Source organism: Buteo buteo, chromosome 3 (assembly GCF_964188355.1).
Source record: "Buteo buteo chromosome 3, bButBut1.hap1.1, whole genome shotgun sequence".
Lineage (NCBI taxonomy): Eukaryota > Metazoa > Chordata > Aves > Accipitriformes > Accipitridae > Buteo > Buteo buteo.
Genome location: NC_134173.1, coordinates 70081039 through 70101396, shown reverse-complemented (window position 1 = coordinate 70101396; position 20358 = coordinate 70081039). Strand labels below are relative to the sequence as shown.

Sequence of the window (20358 nt, the reverse complement as noted above, 5' to 3'; positions counted from 1 at the left end):
CCCTTTTTCACCTTAAGCTTCTCTTGATCTCGGTGGTTTCCTGTTAAAAGATTGGGGCTTTTTGTAACTTGAGCAGTATCTGCCCTTCAAGGGGAAGCATCCCTCTGTGGGTTTGGGGGATCCCTTCTGTGTGTTATGAGGCACTGGGAGCACTGATGCTGTGCAGTGTGGGCAGTGGTTAGAAGATAACAGTCACCAAAATGGCTCTGCTGTGCTTTCTGCATTGGGACCTTAGTGAGGGTGTGGTGCTCTTACCTAGGGATTTATTTAACATACTGGTGTTTTCAGGGACAGGTGGGTTTGAGGCTTTGCTGGAACTATTTTGGACTGCTCCTTCCTCCTGTATCTCAAAATCCTGTGATAGGAACGGGCACAAGCAAATATTTGGCATGTCTGAGCCAAGGCTCTGCTAGATGTGATGATTCAGCAGTCATGATTGGACTGATACCAGCAAAGGGCTTGATTTGGTTAACCACAGCCTGTGCCAGTGAAAATGGGAAGAACTTGTGCCAACTCATCTTACAAAAGAAGGGCAAAGTTATGTTCTTCGCTGAGTTTTTCTGGGAATGGCTAATCATTCCTTCCACAAGGACACCATGGTGTGCCTGTCAAGTCTAGGCAGTTTATTTTTGTTTAACGGGGAGGAATGCATCCAAGCCTTCTCGCCGCACAAAGGGATCTGCGAGCACTTCTGAGCAGCGAGGAGTTGCTAGGATCACTATAAATGTCAGCTTTGCAACAAAAAGTGTTCACTTGGCAAGGAACAGCATGTACCTGTACAGAAAAGCTGGAGGACACTACTGAGGAGTGCTGTCTTACCTTTTACAAGGAGTTATGACTCCTCTTTCACTGCTGTACTGATCTCCTGGTATCTTTAACTTGTGCTGTAACTGAAGAGATATAAATGGCTCGCAGATTTAATAGAAATTTTTATAAACCCCCTTCCTAGAGCTTGCAAATGCCGAGTTCTGCATTATTCCTGGCAGAATTAGCCTGGATACTGTAGTGTCATTAAACCAGAAAAGATGAGCTGGGGCTTCACCTTTTTCTCAAAGTATGAATGGCCACCACAGGGCAAGGAGCTCCTGTGGCGTAGAGGAAATTCAGATTGGGTAACGGGAGGTTTCCAGAAAATAAAGGCTTCACAGCTCACAGTGCTTTTGTGGTTATAAAGGGTGGAAGAGGAGAGAAAGGATTCCTGGGGACCAAGCAGCTTCCTGCTTGCATTAATGTTATCTCAATACCGAATCTTTGCAGTAGCGGTGTTCTTCAAAACCACTAGTAGGATGTCATTGCTGAAATCGGAGTTCTTTCCACCTTTGCCTGGGCCTCAACTTCTACTGTATAAGAATTGGCTAAACTTCAAGATGGCTTTCCCCCTCCCTGTCCTTGCAGAGGAGGAGAGGGAGAGGATGTGTCAATACCATGTCATCGCAGCAGGACTTTTGTGCTGAAGGATGCTGCTTTCCTCTTTAAAAGTCTCTAGAGACTAAACAGCTGGAAACTTTAACCTAGATGTGTTTTGGGGGTTTATGATTAATGTTGTGTGTTGCAAGCAATGGACTGAGCTGGAGAGAAAACAGTTTATAGCAAAGCTGCTTATTTTTTCTCTCCAGTGCTAGAATCCTCTTCCTCTCTGTTTTTGCATCTTGGGCAGAGTATCTGTTCCAGTCCTCGATGTGCCGGTAACGTGGTTTGTTGTTTCAACCAACACAACGCATTGAGCAGTGTCTCACAAGTGCTGCTTGCAGCTTGGTCCTCCCCCTTCCCACATGCTGTCTGCCTTTTTTTTTTTTTTTTTTTTTCTCTCACTATTTTGCACTATTTCACATCCACTGGAACTGAAAGTCTCTCCTGGTCTGTATATAGGAACAGCTGTTTTGATGTGTGGATTTGGTGTTTCCACTGAGCCAAATATAGGCTTTACATTGCTAGCTGATCACTGCTACGCTTAATGTTTAAATAACTGAGAGAAAGGATGTCAGGGTATTTTAAGAGATCAACCCTTCCCCCTCAGCCCTTTGTAACAGACAAACACAGCCTCTCACTGTTTCTATCTGTTGCTTCATTAAGGGCTCCATTCATTTTATAAACAACACAGCTGCTGACCAGTGTTGGGGGGGGGGGGAAGGCTTCTGATTGCAACTGCCAAACAGTTCAATGCCTGTTCCCTGCAACTCAGCATGGGGATCGTTTGCTCACCCAGCACCTCCTGGGGACTGGAGGAGAGTTGTTATTTGGATATAATTAAAAAGGCAGCCCTCCACCCCTTACACCCTGCATATTTTTGGCACCGGTGGCTGTGGGATGTACATCAGACACTGGATGCAAACATCACTGGGCATCTCTGGAAGATCCCAAGGGTTGGGAAAAGGGAAAAGGGGTAGCAGGCAGCTCTTCCTTCTCAAGCAGCACCACTACGGTGAGCTGTGACCCGCAGCAGAGCTGGAAAAAATATCCTTGGGTGACCCGCCACTCTCTGCAATTGCTTATGGCTGAAGTGGATTATGGTATTCAGGTCAAGGTCAGTGCGCGAAGGGGGCTGGGGGAGGGAAGGGCTGTTTGCTGGGCGGTCACGCTCAGGGAGGGCTACGGCAGCTCCAGGCAAAGCCTGCACGAGCGACGGCACTGGGAGAAGAGCAAGAGCTCCCACCAGCCCGGACTTTAAGCCCCTGGCTCCGCGCGTGTGTGGACGTGTACGTGCATACGTGTGCACGGGTCCCCGCGAGGCTCGGGACCTTGCACGCAGCAAGATGGGCAGGGACGATGGGGCTGCTGAGCTGTGGTTTCGCCCCAGGTGGCAAGACCTGGCTTCAGCGTGGCGCATGGGCAACCTGCTTGTAGAGCTTGGCGAGCCTGCCCCAAGCAAAGGTGCCACGCGGCCCCTCGCTCACCGGTAAGATGCATGCAGGCAGACCCCCTTGCCTTACCTCAGGCCTACACTTGAATCTCTCCAGCTGGGAAATTGTCATTTATTGACTGATTGCAGTGTGTTTTCATTTGGTTTTAATGATAACCAGTGACCAAATTAAAAAAAAAAAAATCTTAATTCTTTACCACCAGCTGCCAATGTTAAATTTGACCCTGGTGTGATTCCCTCCCTACCACTCATTCATCTTGCAGAAGTAGAGCCTAGCACAGGGTCAGCACGTCATCTGGAATGTGCAAAGTACTTAGGAGATGATGGGTTTCCCAGACTGGTCCAAATGCAGTGGCTGAGAAAGCAGCCAGGAAGCCCTTCGTGCAAGATGGTGTGCTTGGCAGCTCTGTGCAAGCAGAAGACACAGAGGCCAGATGGGACTTCTGGTGCCTGTAGAGGCAGCAGGGAAATGTGCTGCCTTTGCTGAAAGCTGTTGCCAGAGGCACAGTTGGCTGGTAAGCACTTAAAAATGCAGAGGACTTCCCTTCCCAACAACAACAAAAAAATCACACTGAAGGACAAGGCTGGGGAAAGGGTACTTTCTTGACTAATGTCCCGGTAGCCGTAAGCAAGCCCAACACAGACCCATCACTGTTCAGGACAGGAGGCCACTCAAAGTGTTTAAATGCTTCCTGAGACAGGTAAGCTACTTCAGGCTGGAAGGCAAACTTGATTTGTGGGAAAACTCTCCAAGCAATTTTTTTCTAGAATTAAACCGTAGAATCCTTACTGGGGTTAGCTCTGAGGATGTGTAAATGCAGGGATATAGAAAAATGATTCTTTAATTTAAATGGTTTTCCCCATGTCTTTAATAACCTTGTTTGAACTATTTCTGTCTGTATGGCTGCTGCAAGCAGGTTACTCCTGCAACCTCAAGAGAGCGGATAAAGAAGACATGCTTATGCAGGTTGAGTAACACACTCCACTTTGCTCAAAGACTCTAGACAAGCTATCCCAAGTCCAGTAAGAGTGCCCAGAAAAAAAAAGACAAACACAAATGTAGCACCAGAAACAGACCAGCAAACAGGGACATGTGAGTCAGGGAACACCCGGCTTCCCCAAGCTGACAAAACTGAAGGAAATGCTCTCAGAGCATCCCTTTTTACCACATTACTGGTTATTTATTTTTATTTTTATGTGTCCTCCAGTTCAGGGCTTTGCCACAAATTGCAAACGCACACTTGGACATTGGCCAGGAGAGGAGATTGGAAAAGGAAAAGAAATGTCAGTGGCAAACATATTTCACCTTCTTTTGTTTGCCTAATCTTCTAAATGAGGTGTCAGTCATAGATCCATTAATCATTTACCACTTATGAGGTTATTCAATATCTTTAAACTGCAGCAGCAGCATGCCACCTATAAAACCTCACCATGATGCTGTATGAACAAGTAATACATGTTACATAGCTGGAGTAACTCAATCTGACACTGCCAAACCAATCTGTTTTTCCCATTAATTTTTCATGTATTTCAGCATATGAAGCTTACAGAAATAACTCTGTAGAACTATTTAAATTGGAAAGTCAAGTTTGAAAAGGTATGTGTATGGATATGTGCCTGTAGTTAATGAGAGAACTCTGTCTCCATCAATTTAAAAAACTGCTTGTCTTAAAATTCCTTCAAAGAAATGGGAGGAAAAAATCTCAGGGTTTAATTTACAAGATGACACAGTGTTTCTGAATATTGTGGTCTTCCTGGAGTGTTACATATACACAGCACAATCCCAGTGAGCACATCAAAAATAAAGCAACTGCACTACACCCTGTTTCCAGTTGCACGCACACCGAAATGGTGTTTTAAATTCTAGTCAACGCTCCATGCAAAGGCATCATTATAAGTTACACGCTTGCTTCTTCAGTGAGTGGATAACCTGCTTTCTGGGGGTCCCACACATGACAGCTTGAGCCACCATCCTGAGTCTGGTAAAGCCCCTACAGAAGGCTAATGACTATGGTCACTGGAGCTAACTGGAGTCTTGCCATTCGTATCAGCATGAGCTGACCCTCAAAATCCCATCCTCCGTTCTTTTCCCACCCTACAAGGCCAACAGGATGATCGTCATGAGCAGGACATGTGTCAAACTGTCTTGGCTTACCCTGGATTGCAAAATTGTCATTCCCATCCTTTGTCAAGCCTTTCCCTGGACTGCTGCACCAGAGGGGTCTAACACCAGCTTGGGTCCTGGTATGTCCTCAATGCTGTTATTGTTGCTTTTTGGATGAGGGTTCCGCTGTCAGGTCCCAGCAGAGACCTGGGCCCATTGTATAAGGCACTGTACAAATGTACAGTGAGCATCAGTTCCTGCAGGAGGAGTTTTCACTCTCAACAGAGGCAATGAACAGTAAGGCCTTGTTGTTCTGGCTCTGAAGAATGGAGGAAGAGTGAAGCAAAGGGCTGGATCCATGAAAGCCTTTGAGGATCCAGTTCCTCAATGTATTTAAACAGTAACCATAAAAATACTTCTGCAAAGATACATGATTTGCCCAAGGGCACATGAAGCCAGGGAACTGAATCTAAAGGCTAATCTATTGCCTTAGTCCTAGGGCTAATCTTGTAAACATCCATTAAAACAAAGGATCTCTAATGCACCACAAACTGCAAGTCAAGTTCACTGGCTGCAAGTGTTGGTCTTCCCCTTTCAGCGTCACAGGACAGAGGAGCAGCTGCACAAGCGGTAGAGCTAATGAGGCTTGGTTTCCTATAGATTTGTGTCTAATGTCCCCACAAAACTCCTTTACAGCAGTTCCCCATCCGTGATGCCTTCAGCTCTCCCTCTTCCATGGCTGCTTGTTTCCAACCGGCATATCTGTTCAAAATCCCCTAATGCTGCTGTTGTGGTTGGGCCATGCTGCAGACGTGCTGGACGTGTTGGCTGCCTGGCAGATGTGTATGGGCTTGGTAGGGGCAATGTGGTGGCCCTCTTCCCATCCTGCTATTTTATTTCATTTTTTATGTCAGGAATCGCAATGCTTCTGAGATCTTTACTCTTCTGCCTACTTTGTTTGACATTCCCCACAAAAGGACTTCCTGACAAACAAATGGCCAGTACGGTTGCATATGCCTTGTTCCCTTAGGAAACCAGGCTAGAAACAGAAACATCTTGGGTGCGTTGGGCAAGATCTGTGGTTTCCAGGCATTCACTTCACTAAAAACTGACACACACTGGAGCTGCTGGTTATGCATTAGCTTACAATAGCTTCTTTTATCTCGCAATGAAAGCTGTGTGTTTCTGCCACTGCAGCGTTTGATTACGGTGGTTACAACATTAGCTAATTGCAAAGCAAAGCAAGCCTATTAAATGCCACAGTTTTGGGTATGTCTTCTGATCCTGTTTGCTTATTTCCTTATGTGTACATGTAAGACAGAAAGGCTGATTATACATATAAACACACATTGTATATGCACTCTATTTTATGCACCATAGACTGTACCATAGGAATATGTATATGTAAATATACATATATATATTCATGGACATGTTCATAGATGGTTTTATATATAATATTATATTCATTATATAAATGCACACATATAATGTTTTATATATGTATAGACATACATATATGCATGTATCTATTTCTATATATGCATGTACATATATGTATATATACATACACAAACATATATGGTATTTTAAGATGGGTAAGAACACAGGATTCTAAGTCACGTTTAAGGGATCTGATTGAGAAAGAGGTCCTAGTATGGCTTCCCTACCAAGCACCTCAATACAAAACATTTTGCCTTTTGGAAAACATTGTCAACTTCTTGGCCAAGGCCTCTTTTCGATACGTTCCCATGGACCTTTTTTTACCAAGTGGTGGAGTTTAAAATGTAAGATGCTCAGTCTTGCAAGTGCTGAGCTCTTATTTGGGTGGAGGTGAATAGGTCAGATGTGACCTCTCCTGTCACATCATCCAGGCCAAAGGCAGTCATGCGGCTAGATCTTGCAAAGTGCTGGTCTCCTCATGTTCCTTATCACCAGAGGAACAGACAGGAGAGGCGCTTTGCACCTGCACTGGAACATGCAGACAGGGACCACCCTTCTTTTCTGCCACTGGCAATTTCCTGGAAGCTTCGAAAAAGAAATAGTAAAAGCCTTGAGTTAAGGAATGACCTAGCTCTATGAAAAAATTATGGGCCAAATCCTCGTATCCAAACAAAGATGCTATTGAAGTTAACAGCTTTTGAAGATATACAGCATTTTTCCTAGATGTTTTTACATGGGGATTGCATTATTTTCAGCCTGCTCAAAAGAAGTTTTAATTTATCAAAGCCCGAAAGTTTTATGTCTCCCAGGAACTAATCTAGCTTCCTCTGGGTTTTCAAGATGAAGACAGACAACTTGCCAACTGAAACTAAAGCAAAATAAGTGACTGATTTAAAACAGTTGCATCATCCAAAGTTCAGCCCTGTACTGGTCCAAACTCCAAACCATGTCCCACTCAGCAGTTCTGCTGTGCCACCAGGATTTTGAAAGCAGAACTACAGTTCCTCATGCAGAAACACCCTTCTACTCTCCCAAGGGAAGCAACAGCAAACGTGCCATGGTGCATGGGTGCTGTTCTAACAATTTACTGGAGAAAAAACTGGCTCCATCATCCTTTAGTGATGATAAATTCGTTGCCTGGAAAGGTAATGACAGTTTTTTCTTCTCTTAGCTGACATTTTCATGTGAAAACTCTTCTGCAGAAAATGTTTACATTGATGTTTACTCTAAGCAGCAGCCCAGTTGCAACTAATGCACCAGAAGCTACGCCAAGGGTTGTGCTCTCCTTTTGCATCCACTCATCCACAGAGCTGATGGGAAGCCTAACACCCATTTTCTCATTTAGCATGTGTCTCCTTTCCTCTAAAAAGGAGTAAAACGAAGGTATGTGTCGCTGGCAAGGTGGCAGTGGGAAGCAGGACGTGTTTGCTGGCAACACCACAGGGAGGAGGAGGTGGTGGTCCCCAGGCACAGACCACACCATTTCTCTGTGAATAAAAGGGCACATGAGGTATTGTCCTTCATCTCTTATCTGACTCTCTACATTTCACCCTTCAGGTCTGCAGAGCTTGCCTAGGAGCAATACATAATCCACAGGTAAGGGGATCTATCCTGAAAATATGAGCTCTGGGGTGACCATTTTGGATTCAGAGCATTCAGGCTGTTCAAGATCAGAGCAGGTAAAGAAACTGTGAAAATGCCCCTGGCACAAGATACTCCAAGAGATCAAGGTGAGTCCAAGGAGAGCAGGACACAGAAGTTCTTTGACCCAGCCTAGTGCAGTCAGAGATGGACTCGTTGCACAGAGATTTCAGGAGAAACCTTCTTCTCCCTAGGCTTTTCCCATGAATTTCACCATGGGGTAGGATCTGATGGAGAATGACAGAGGGGGAGTTCTGGGACCAATCTTAGTGTGACAGAGACTAGAGTCTAATCCTGAGGGTCAGCAGCATCAAAGACTGAAATCAAATGTTGAAAATAAAACATATATGCCAATGCTCATTTTCCAGCTTAGACCACATTAATTAAGAAATGACAGTAACGATGTCTGAATCTCATGTCTAAGCTACTGACAGCCATACTTTTGCTGTCATACTAGTGTGCTGGTTTTTTCCTTTGGGCAATTAAACAGTTGTCCTAATAAATGACAATGCCAACAGGACTGTCATTTAAGTCCTGGAATCTGTGCATAGAGGAATTTCTGGCTGCCGTTAATGGCTGGAGGTCTATTAGAGTTGAAAATCCTGCTTGTTCAAGGCCTCTCCAAAAAGAGTGTGGCAAAACAAGGACATTTAACATCCTAACTCAGGAAAAAACAAATTGTACATTGGCAGTGGATGAAGATTCTCCTTTTATTTTAAAACCTCTGTAAAATCAGAGCAATGGGTCAATTCTAGCATTCAGCCAATTTAATTAGCGATTTCAGAGTAATCATGGTAATGAGCCAAGTCGGCAAAGATGTCATTGGGGTTCTTGCAGTTCAGGTTGCAAAAGCAAGCATTGATCCACATGATTTTCCAGGAAAACTCAGTTCCATCTGGGCACTGAAACATCACTTCAATAGTCTTGGACTTGTAGGGTGTGCAGCACCTGTTGTCTGTGCAGACGCCACAGTACTTGGGTCGATATGGACTTTTGCTCACACATCCTGAGATGGTGTAGTTCATTGGTTCATTGGCCCTGTAGACAGCCAAGCACTTCTTCCCAGGCTAAATCAGAGAAGAACAGAAGAAGAGACAGGTTAATATTCATTGCTGACACAGGTAGGACATACAAACCACCTTCTCAATATTTTGAAGCCGTTGTTAGGAAGCATTTTACAGCCCTGATCTAGAGCGTGTGACAGATTTACACTTTTAGACGTATGAACCCAAAAGCTGCAAGTAGGATACTTGCAAAATACAGTTCACAGCCATGGCCAGCAGCGCACCATCGCTTTTCCACTAGCTGAGTCTCAGAACTGTCTGAACTAGCAGCAAGCACAGCGGACTTGGCTTGCCTTTCATTGCAAGGACCTTTGGGCTGGAACTAAAGCTCTCAGGGGAAGGTTTTCATACCGGCATGTGGAAGCACAGGGAGGACACATTTTTACCTCTCTGCAGCACAGTGAGTCCATGCAGAAGTGCAGCCCTCAGAGGCCTGAATGCTGCCAAACTAAGGCTGACCCCACGTCCAGGCAAAGCTCAAGAATTGTGAGAAGAACCAGTCCCCACCTTAATGTGCTTGGTTATATCCACCTCGCAGGGCCGCATGTTGCACAGGCGGCTTTCCTTCAGGAGCCGGCACTGGTCGTTGTCGTTGGAAATCCTGGTGGAGATGCCCAGCCCGCAGGTCTTTGAGCAGGGACTCCAGGGTGAGGTGTGAACGACGCAGTTCTTCTGCCAGGGTTCATCCTCTCCCTCGTATGCTGCAGAGACCAGATTAACCCCACATTATTCAGCTGGGGCAGCTTTCCATATTAAACGCCCCCTTCCGAGCTCATTACACATTCAGGCCACTAACCCAAATAATTAAATCACAGCGGAGTGGCTCAGCATTCCTGTGAACCTCCTCATCCCACCCCCTTTGCCGCTGACCTACTTGTGTCAGACCCTCCAGCGCTGCGAGCACTCGGGGCCAGGGCTCATTTCTTTATTCCCCTTTGCAGCCTCGCACAAGGGGGTCCTTGTTTGGGACCCCCAGGCGCTCCCACAATACAAACACTTAATTACAGAAGCCTGCGCCAGCCAGCGCAGAAAAGGGATGAGATCTGATCTCACCATGAAGGTTTATTTCTTGAGCCCATTCAACTGATTCCCTGTAGCAGAAAGTGGTCGGCAGTCTTTGCTGAATGGCTGAGGGGCTTGGGAAGCAGCCACAGCCTTTCACTGGGAGGAAGAGCAGCCTGAATAGCTCTCAGGGAGCTCGGCAGCCACTTGAAGAAAGGGTGGGCTCTGTTTTGAAAGTAGCCGACAACCCCAGTTCAGGTTCCTTCACAGCCTCAGCCAAAGTCCCCACTGGTCTGCAACTCACAGTACAGCCCACAGGCAAAACCGATAGAAACTCTGCTGCATTGAGCTTGCTCACTATTGTATTTATTATTATACTAATTATTAAATTAAATTTAATGAATGCTAGTCTTACTTCTATAAGACTTCTACTTATAAGAGAAAGTCAGGCAAGGAAGGCTGTGTTGTGCCCATTTTGGGACACAGGCCATGAAGACATAAGGCCAATTTCAGTAGTAGATGTTTTGAATTTGGACCTACCTCACAGTTCAAAGGTATCGGGGACAGAAGTGAGGGCTAAACTTCGGTGGGTTTAACCCACAAAATGGAGACTGAGGCTTTGTTTTGTGCAACAAAAATATGGACCAAGGATTGGGAAGAAAAATCCCTTACCATCAAGAGGCCAAAATCCTGGTTTGCAACAAGCATCCTATGTCTCCTTGAGCTCTGTTTTTGTGAGGTAGTCTAAAATATGGAGCTGATGTGCCTAACATCACTACATTGCATCACGGGCTGTTATGAGGATAAATTTAAGACATATGGCAATGTGAGCCCACCTTAAGCATTTGGGACCATATTTGAGGCAGATGGGACCACCTCTGTGCAGTGGGCTGTATGATCCTCACTATGAATGTGAGCGTGAGGAAAGAAGATAGATACCTTATGTGATACATAAAATAGGTAGTTCAATTATGTCATCAGTCCAGAATTGCTGAAAAACTATACTAACACAAAGACAATTTAGCCCAAATGGCAGTGAAACTTCCACAACAACTGTTTTCAAGGTGTTATGTAAATTTGGGACTACTAAGATACAAGAACTTTAAAATCATACTACTAAAGCAATATAACCCAGACAGAAAGCCTCAGTCCCAAATTAAACTTAGACTATTCTGTTTTCCAGAGGGCCCAGACTGAAAAATAAAAGGTGAAGTAATAAGGACTTGTTAGATCTTCAAAGTGCCAGCAGATGTGTGCTTCAGAGGGGGCTTTGTCACATGAGCGTGTTTGATGAATCTCATATTGCTGTTAAGGAGTTCGAGCACACCACTGGAGTTTGCATGATCCGTCCTTCACTATGTGCTGTATAAGAGTCTCTGTGCTTCGTTCACACAAAGACCAGATGTCTGGCAGTACAAGCTGATACTTTGGTTGTAGCCTCTGACTTCAGTTGCCTGATGACAAAGGAGAGGTCTACCTCACTCCCACCGTACCTGCAGAAGAGATGTGGCGTGGAGACGTCTTCCTGATTTTCTTGGAGTCATCACAAATCCACTGCTCGCAGCACTTCCCTGCCATCTTAATCAGCTTCGGGTTTGGGCACCAGACAAGGGGAGGACGTGAGTTTGTGCACATGGGAATACAGCCCACAGCCCCGTTAATGCACGTGCAGTTGTATTTGCAGTTGGGCTGAAATGTGTCCCCATTGTTATACCTGACTCCATTGAGGACACATCCTACACCGACAATCTCTGAAAGGAAAGAAAAAGAGAGAAAGACACACAGAGCACTGTTAAAATAATGCTGGCAACAAACAGCGCTGATGCATTTCTTTACCAAGCTGCTCCCTGGGCTAACGGAGCCAACGCGGAGACACGGCAGTGCTGCGCGGCGATGTGTTCAGCGTGGTGCTGAGCCAAATGTGGTCACACCATCTAGGAAACTGTTGTCATTCTGAATCACAGCAAAAAAAAGAATCTTTTAATGCTTCATGGAAAAAAAAACAAACTTAGAAAATAAACCAAGTTTTATCCACACCACAAAAGCTCACTTAAAAAATAATTTCATGGTATGCTGGTACAAGTTATTAGCAGTAGGAGCAATCAAAGTAATTAAAACAGATATTGAGTGAAATTTGAGGTTTTCAGGGACATGTGAGAGGACTACATGGAGCTGCAAATATGACACAGCTCTTCACAACACCTGTACCCGTCCGAAGCAGAAGGGGGTGGACAGCCAAGGTAGCAAAGGAGCACCTAAAATGGCACTGGATTCCTATATTTAGGCAATTAGATCCCACCCAGTTTATCACAGAACAGTTTTCTTGGAAAATCAAGTAACATATTATAAAGCCATGGAAATCAGTATTTGATGTATATTTTTAAATAAAATCACAAAAAAAATCAAGCTTTTTGATTGCCCATGAACAGGAATCCCATTGATTCAAAAAGAAGCAACTTTTTTGTTTCAAAGTTACGACAGTTATCTGGAACCAATTTGCAGAAATCTTCTAATAGAAAATTCAAACTTCAGTTTCTTGTTTGGTCACATGGAGGCAGTGTGTACGCACCGATCAGGTTGCTTAAGTTTTAAGTCTGGTCAGAAATGGAGCTGCAATGTGGCTGCTTCGAGGCCAACACAAATTGAAATGCTGGATTAAAATTCTACAAAGGCTTCCTATTTTTAGAATGGGCTGAATGAAAACATCAAACGCATATCCTTTCTTCTGCACCAAGATGAGGGTTGTTGGAATTTGAAGCACAGATCCAGATCTCCAGTTCATGCTCAGCTCCGATTCTGATCATGCTCCAGCCTTTGTATTGAAGAGACATCACTCAGTGATGGAGCCAGAGCTGAGAATTCAGTTAAACTTCTGGGTGTGCACATGGACTATGACAGTTCAAGAAAATGCTGTATTACCTGGTGTTTTGCTACCTGCATATCCCTCCTGGACTGTGTTAACTCAGCCTCCTGCAGGTCTCATATATCAAAAGGTTCATCATGAGAACATCCCCAAGCACAGACAAAGAGGATCTTGAATGCCTTCACGCAGAACCTTGCTGAGTCTCCATCTAAATTAGGTGGTTTGGGAGCACACCCCTGTTCCTGGCCCCATGTGCACAATGCTGGTGTCCCCACCTGGGCACGTGCTCAGCACCCTGCTGCCTCTGCTTCAGTGCAGAGAAAAGCCAACAACAAAAGGAGACCTGTAGTGACTCTCAGCAGGCTGATGTCCAGGTGACCAGATCCTGGGACACACCTCAGCACACCAGTCCAGATACAGCCAGAATTTCCCACAGTTTCAGTCCATTCCCTTTCCCAACACCAGTTCCTAGCTCTTCCAGGATCTTTATTTTCCACAAATTTTATTATTTCTGTAATGCACTGGATTCTCTAGACCTAGCTTTTGGCATCCAGCTGCAAAGCAAATTCCTCACAGCCATTAGTCCCCAACACCCAGCACAGGAGTCCCGCTCTTGCCTTTGCTCACCCTGCGGTCAGGGCAGCAGCTTGTGTACTCAGAGTGGAGTGATGTGGCCTATATATGACCCAGTGCTTGAGAAAGAACATGTCAGCAAAACCCATCATGTGCACCTATCTACCTGGATGATGAAAGCAAGGGGAAGACCACAACTTTCTGTGGTAGCCAGAGACAAGCCACTTCACTTCCCAACCATGCAAAGACCTACTACTCATGCCCCTCAGCTGTGCACACCACAATGCCTCTCACCATATGACCTTAAGTGTCACATAATAGGGAATATATTGTCATGGCAGTAGGGATGTGAAAATGCAGATTGGGAATCGTTCCAGACCTCACTGGGGAAGCTGGGGATCAATCTTCCTACATCACTATGCTGTGACCACAGGCATACTGACTGCCTGTGATGTATGGGAGGATGACAAAACCCAAAAAATATCCAACTAAGAAAGTAAGCATTTAAATAAATAAACGAAGCAATGTGAAGATCTTTACAGAAGCCTAGGAAGGCTGAGATAGCTTTGAGACAACATCCAGCCTGTTTTCCTCTCCAAATTCACGGCCAGCTGTAACGATCTCATTCTTGACAGAAGTTTGTCTAACCTGTTCTTAAAGACCTCCCATGAATGTTCCACACACACTCCAGACAATACACTTGAATGATCTCATATCCTCTTTTCATAACCTTGGATCTTTTCTAATCTTGAAAATCACTGTTTAAGCTTACAGCTCCTTTTGCTACAGTTATTTTGTCCATATCCTACAAAAATCTGGTTAGTCTGCACTTTTTGCATGCTTGTTTTTTGTGGCTGATCTAATGCAAAGCCAATTTTATTTCTTACTACACTTGCCATCCTGCTGAGGAACAGCAACCCCTAGTATCATTTCTGTGAGGAACTGCCAGCTACCCTGAACCTCTTTACTCATCAGACTTGCCCCTTGTGAAACTTCTGCTGATTTTCTAAGTTTACTGAAGCCCACTGTTTGCAATCTTTTGTCCTTCCTGTAGATCAGTTATTCTATCTATTCATTTCACAATTGGCTCTCCTCCAGGTTTCCTTCCACCTTTACATTTTCTATTAGTACCTCATTCATGGTTATATTCCAGCCTAGAAGATCCTCCCTCTAAATGTCTTTTTCCTGTTTATGAATCTGAAGCCATAAACAATATGCTATAACATGCTAAACAGTCAGCATCCTTTCTGATCAGCTATCTGTGTGGTTGTACCCATGACCCTTTCCCTTTTAACCATTCCCAGAGTAACGATTTTCAATCATTTATGAGCAGATCAGATTCACCCTTGTTCTGATGTGGTGGTACATTTCTTTCCCCCTCTCTGGGCTAAGCTACGATCTCAGAACAAGTGAATATATCCTTGACACACATAACACTATGTCATTTCTTTTTCCTCTCCTTCTTGAATAAAAACATTCCAGTCACATGAATTATCCCACCAAGAGTTTGTTATGACAGGCGGGAAGAAATCCTTCTGCTTCATGGCAGCCAACGTGACTGAAACCATTGTAAGATTAAGGCTCAGACCTCAATTTGTCACTGAGAAACATTACTAGGAGATGACTCATCCCTGACCCTCTTGACAGGATACCACATGCTATCCTTCCTAGGGATCCGTTGTTGGGAATAAGCCAAAAACATCTCCTTAATGTCATGGTTTTCATGTAGACACCCATATTGCCTGTCTCTAATGCCAGCTGCATACCTACCCTTCCTTCATCCCCACCCCACTCCAACACCTCCTCCCATTACGGGGAACACAGAATCATCTACTTGCAAATCTGAAGAACTTCACATGCTTGTTGCTCCTTGCTCTTGGCTGCAGCCAACTCAAAGAGCAAGAATTCAGATGTCATTCCTCAGCCAGCCAACTGCCCTGAGAATGAAGACAGCTATAAGGAAATGAATATGGAGGAGCTGATGAGTGCGCAGCCTGGTATCTCATGAGATAAATCTCAACCATTGCTTAGACTGAGGGGAGCTGCCAATGTTATCTAAGTCAAAAATATATGTACGTCACTTACGTGCACATACTCCTATTTCGTACCTAGGTCTGTCTCCACTGTAGTCACAGTACAAGCCCCTGTGGAAATCACAGGTGTCGGCCTCAGTGCAACTTTCTCCACGCTGCTTGGCACACGTCTTGCAGCAGTCGCAGCCGTCTGTGACCAGGCTGACGCCTACCGAGCACCGAGGTGGGGACTTCGGACACTCGCATGGCCACTTACAGTACTGAGTCCGCGTGTAGGCCTCTGTCGCGGCAGGGACGGTGGGGGTCATGGTGGTGGAGGTCTGGGCAATGGCCTACAAACAAAGAAACACAGCTTGGAGAGCGTTCCAGAGAAAAGGGGGCCGTGAACCCTGTGGTGATTAGTCCTCAGTCAAAATCCCCTCAGGTCTAGAGAGACTGCAAGGAAACCAAAGAATAAATGTCAAAGAGCCATGGGAAGGGAGCGGTCACTGCTCTCTCATAAACCCCTTCAGATACTAGCTGAGGGAAAACGCTCTACAGCTTGGACTAGCATCCAAACTCCATAGACTCAGCCTTTTCCAGACCTCTCCTCTCTAAACAGAGGTCTCTCTCCATGTAGGAACATGTCAAAACCCCTCTGATACATGAGAAGAAGGTGCGACGTGGCCAGTCTGTGTCACCCTGTGGTGCTTGGCTCCGGCAGAGGACTGTGTCACACCATAGCTGTTGTCCCTGTTGATTGAAAGATGGCTCTAGGACCTCTTGGCTACTCGAAGGCTTCCTCACGTAGCAGTCACTGCCCTTCAGGTCACCAAGCAAGATAAAGGTCATCGTGTTGCAGTGTGAAAGCACGTGGCCCTGTTTGGCCTCATCTTCCTCAGGCTTATCCATATTTGTGTGGGTCTTGCAACTAAAACACGGGATCCCATAAATCCATGAGGGGACCAAGAGCAGGCCTGTAAGCCCTCCACCCTCACAGACACTCAGTCATGAACCTCCATGTTGTGAGGATGATCTGAAACCCACAGCCCTAGCACTCAGTCATGGACCTCCTGAGGATGCCTTGGCCATTTTGTCTCTTCTTGCAATACCGTTAATACCACAACAACTGCCACTTTACAATGCCCTAGCCCTTTGCCTTGAATAGAGATATGGTTAGAGAAAGGAAAAGATAATCTCTGAAACCAAAATCTGGCTAACTGGTTATGAATGTTGTGATGCACAAGTTCACCCACCTCTGAAAAATGTTTTGCTTGTCTCCATTCCCATAACACAACACACAGCTCCCTGACAGAATCCCAGTCCTAAGCAATGAAGCTACACTATGGCTATAACATTTTAAAAGAATTAAAAATATAATAATTAAAAATCAATACATATTAAAAAGAGTCATGTATTTCCTCTAAGCACTCTAACCACCACCCTTATCCATCGTTCACAGTGTCCGGACTACCATATTCAGCAGAAATGCTCTCTGTGAATCCTAAAGTAGTCATGAGGCTCTTAGGTTTATCTGTGATGGGATCTTCCAGGTCTCACACTGCAGTTCCCATGATGTTGCCTTGGCCCACACAGTCAAACAACTGGGATATTTCTGCAGTAATTTTCCACCTACGCCTTTTGGCACATGCTTTTGTCCTACGTGGAGTCACTGTGGGCCCTATAAGTCGGATGAGTGTAAGTGAAGCTTCATAATGTTAGTGTTTCTCCCATTAGCTGTGCACAAATATTTGCCAGCATGCTGAGCAAGGAAGGAAAACTTTTATGGGGAGGATACTGCCAAGTTTCCATTTCCTGATCTCCATTTCCTTGGCAAATAAGAAAACAAAAAATAATGCTGCAATTTAATTCAAAATCTGATAATCAGATAAGAAATCTGACCAAGGTAAATCAAGGTAGAAAAGGAATTTCATGTAACACAGTGATGCTATTCCAGTAGACGCATTCAGGTCAATAAGATTGAGAGAATGGAGTGCTGGGATACCTTAGCTCATAGCAAAACCCACAGAGGGCAGAGGTTCGTTGGCTTCTGCACTCAGCAAACTCTGGATGACATTTAACAGCACCAGCCATGCTTGTGCTTGTGGTGCAGGAAGGGTGTAAATCAGCCCAGTGACAAAGGAAAGATGTACCTTTTCCACCAGGATCACTGCACAGAACACCTGAGCTGCACATGGGGGTCAAGCAGGGCACAGTAGCGCAGGCACAGAAACAAATGGGGTTATTTACAGGCTACCAACAGCAGCCAGAACATGACCCTGCTTAGGCACAGGTCCAGAAACCATTTCTGGTGACAAGATGTGAGGGCTGCAAAGAATAAGTGTGTAACCCTATAAAGTTCAGACAAGGAAAGTCAAGGTTTAGAAATTATTAAGGCAATCCATCCATTCCTGGCTACCTTGTACTGTACTATACATTCCCCAGTGTTTTGTCCTCTTTTTACAGTTTCAGATGTCTCATACAAAAGGCTTCCCACCACCTCTCCATGAAGAAAATGCCACAACCCAAGGCTTTGTGGGGAAAAGCATTCCCCAGAATTGTGATCTCAAAGCCAATGAGCTATCCATCAGGATATGTTTGCAAAGCACTTTTACTGCCCTCTATGTTTTCCTTGTTAGCAGACTCAAATTTTACTGAAGTACATTTCTAAACCTGCTACTGCTGTATCTGAAGGTGTATTTGAGTATCTTAGTAATTAGTTACCCTGTATTTAGAACACTAAATTGTTAACACATTGCTAATCACTGCCAAATAGGCGATGTGTTTGCTCTGGGCATAATTCCCAATTTCATCAAGGCCCCCTTTACAAACAGTTGGCCTTAAAGTTGGCTTAAAATCACCTTTAAACTCCTGTTTAAACTAAACCATACCAATATAATTTACTCCCACTTTAAGGCTCCTTGATACTGCCAGAGTCGTTAAAAGAGGAACATTCAGATCAATGAAAAGCCCTGGCCTTTTATTAGTAGTATTTTTCGTTCCACTCACAACGATTTGAGTAGGTGCAATAATCTGTCACTTGAGAAGACAGGCCTCTTCAAGTGCAATAAACTTATTTACTTTGTTGCTGATGATTAAAAAAGTGCTTAATAATCAAATCTAGATACACAGACAAAAGTCACACAGTTATTTAAAGAGCCCATTGCCATGGCCCAACCCTGTAAGTAAATCCCTTCACAGCCCCTTGTTTCTTTTGTCAACATGAGCAAGCAAACAGCTTCTACCCTGTGTAGATAGGAAAGTGTCTGTGAATCAACACACGTAGCAAAGAGGAACCAATAAGCCCTGGTAGTCCTACAGTTTTAGTTAATATGTGAAGGATTGAGGCTGAATTCTTGTAAAGGACTGGGTAGCTGGGAGCCATTTGGTGGCTTGTGATAGACAGGAATTTAGAGTAAATTATTTAACAGCCCTTCCTCTAGGTCTAAAGCCTGAGCTGGCCAAGGAAGATTTTCAAGTGTCTCTGTAGTGACTAGCTGTTGTAGTTCTTGGACGTGCCAGCTGAAATGTCCAGTGATATGGCTGAGTAAGCCATAGAGAGGACACTTAGTGTAAGCATCTGCAAATAATCAGTGTGGACAGGCATCAAAATACTATGACTCCTGTATTTTGCAGAAAGCGAAGGCATGGAGAGATGGAAGCAGCTGCATGTCCTAGGCTCCATCGCCATCCAATGAAAACCCAACCTTTGGAAATTGTTGTCCACTGGACACTAGAACAAGTGTACAACCTATATGGCTTCCAGCCCCTCCTCCTTTACCCTCCTAAGTCCCTCAGGGCTTTGCTATGGGAAAAACCATCCTGTAGATTTCTAAAATCCTTGGTTTTTCCTTTTCCATGGTCAGCTGTCATCATGGGAAGATCTAAATCCCTTTGGAAAAGTCATTCAGCCCTACTACTTCAATGTTCCAGAACATTTTGGGATATAGACACTTTCTTATTAATAGGTATGATGGTTAAGACATCATGAACACTGCTTTATAAATACCACAATAAAACCAACTTTTTCTACAGATGCTATCAACAGGAAATCACAGTGTAATGGCCTTTATCAATGGCCACCCTTAACTAGAAACAAACAAACAAAAAACCACCCTCATGTAAGTTAAGGTTTCAGGACTCGTCTTTAGGGTCAATATAATGTATAGGAAGACAACAATTATGTAAGAAATCCAAAATGAGAATGAAGAGAAACTTAACACCAAAAAGCACTGTGGTGGGGATTTGACAAGTTTATTTTAAAATGTCAGAAAGATAAAAGAATGTGCCTGCTAGGAAATTATTTTTTCCAGGTACTGGTAATTAACTTGTTTTGTATAATTACTCTTCAGTCTTGGAGTCTGCAGCTTTACCTTGGATGCTAAGGAGAAAATATTCCACCACAAGTTATTCATGAGCTCTAATTTTGCTGCTTTTGGAGGTACAAGCCCATTCTCATTAAAATAAGATGAAGTCCTTCTCACTCTCCCATGGCTGATAACTCTCTATTAAAGTCGCTCCTGATTTAGGCTTGGCAAGCTCCAAAATGACTTTCTTTTTGCATCTGCAGAGAATAGTATTTCACTAGCAACAATTTCCAGTTAATTTCTGTGTTCACATTCAAGAGAAAAGAAGGAGAAAATAAAAAAATGACTCACCACCTGCCATGGCCACAAACTCAATATTTTTAATAGCCATGAGTTTTACTATCCAAGTCTTAAAGATACAAAATGGATAGCAGCATTTTAGCAGCATGTTCTACCTACTGGCAAAGTATATTTCAATTTGTTGGAAAA

General features: G+C 44.3%; 1 protein-coding gene across 1 annotated transcript in view; it reads right to left on the bottom strand.

The window, feature by feature from the left end:
* Positions 1–8716: 8716 nt before the first annotated feature.
* Positions 8717–20358, bottom strand: part of CCN4 (cellular communication network factor 4) — a 35247-nt gene continuing 23605 nt past the window's right edge. Inside the window, exons 2-5 of the mRNA XM_075023994.1 lie at positions 15636–15915; positions 11608–11865; positions 9620–9813; positions 8717–9115 (exon numbers count right to left, since the gene is read on the bottom strand). Of these exons, the coding sequence (XP_074880095.1) occupies positions 8816–9115; positions 9620–9813; positions 11608–11865; positions 15636–15915 (1032 nt within the window). The 3' untranslated portion in view covers positions 8717–8815. The remainder of the gene's footprint in view (positions 9116–9619; positions 9814–11607; positions 11866–15635; positions 15916–20358) is intronic.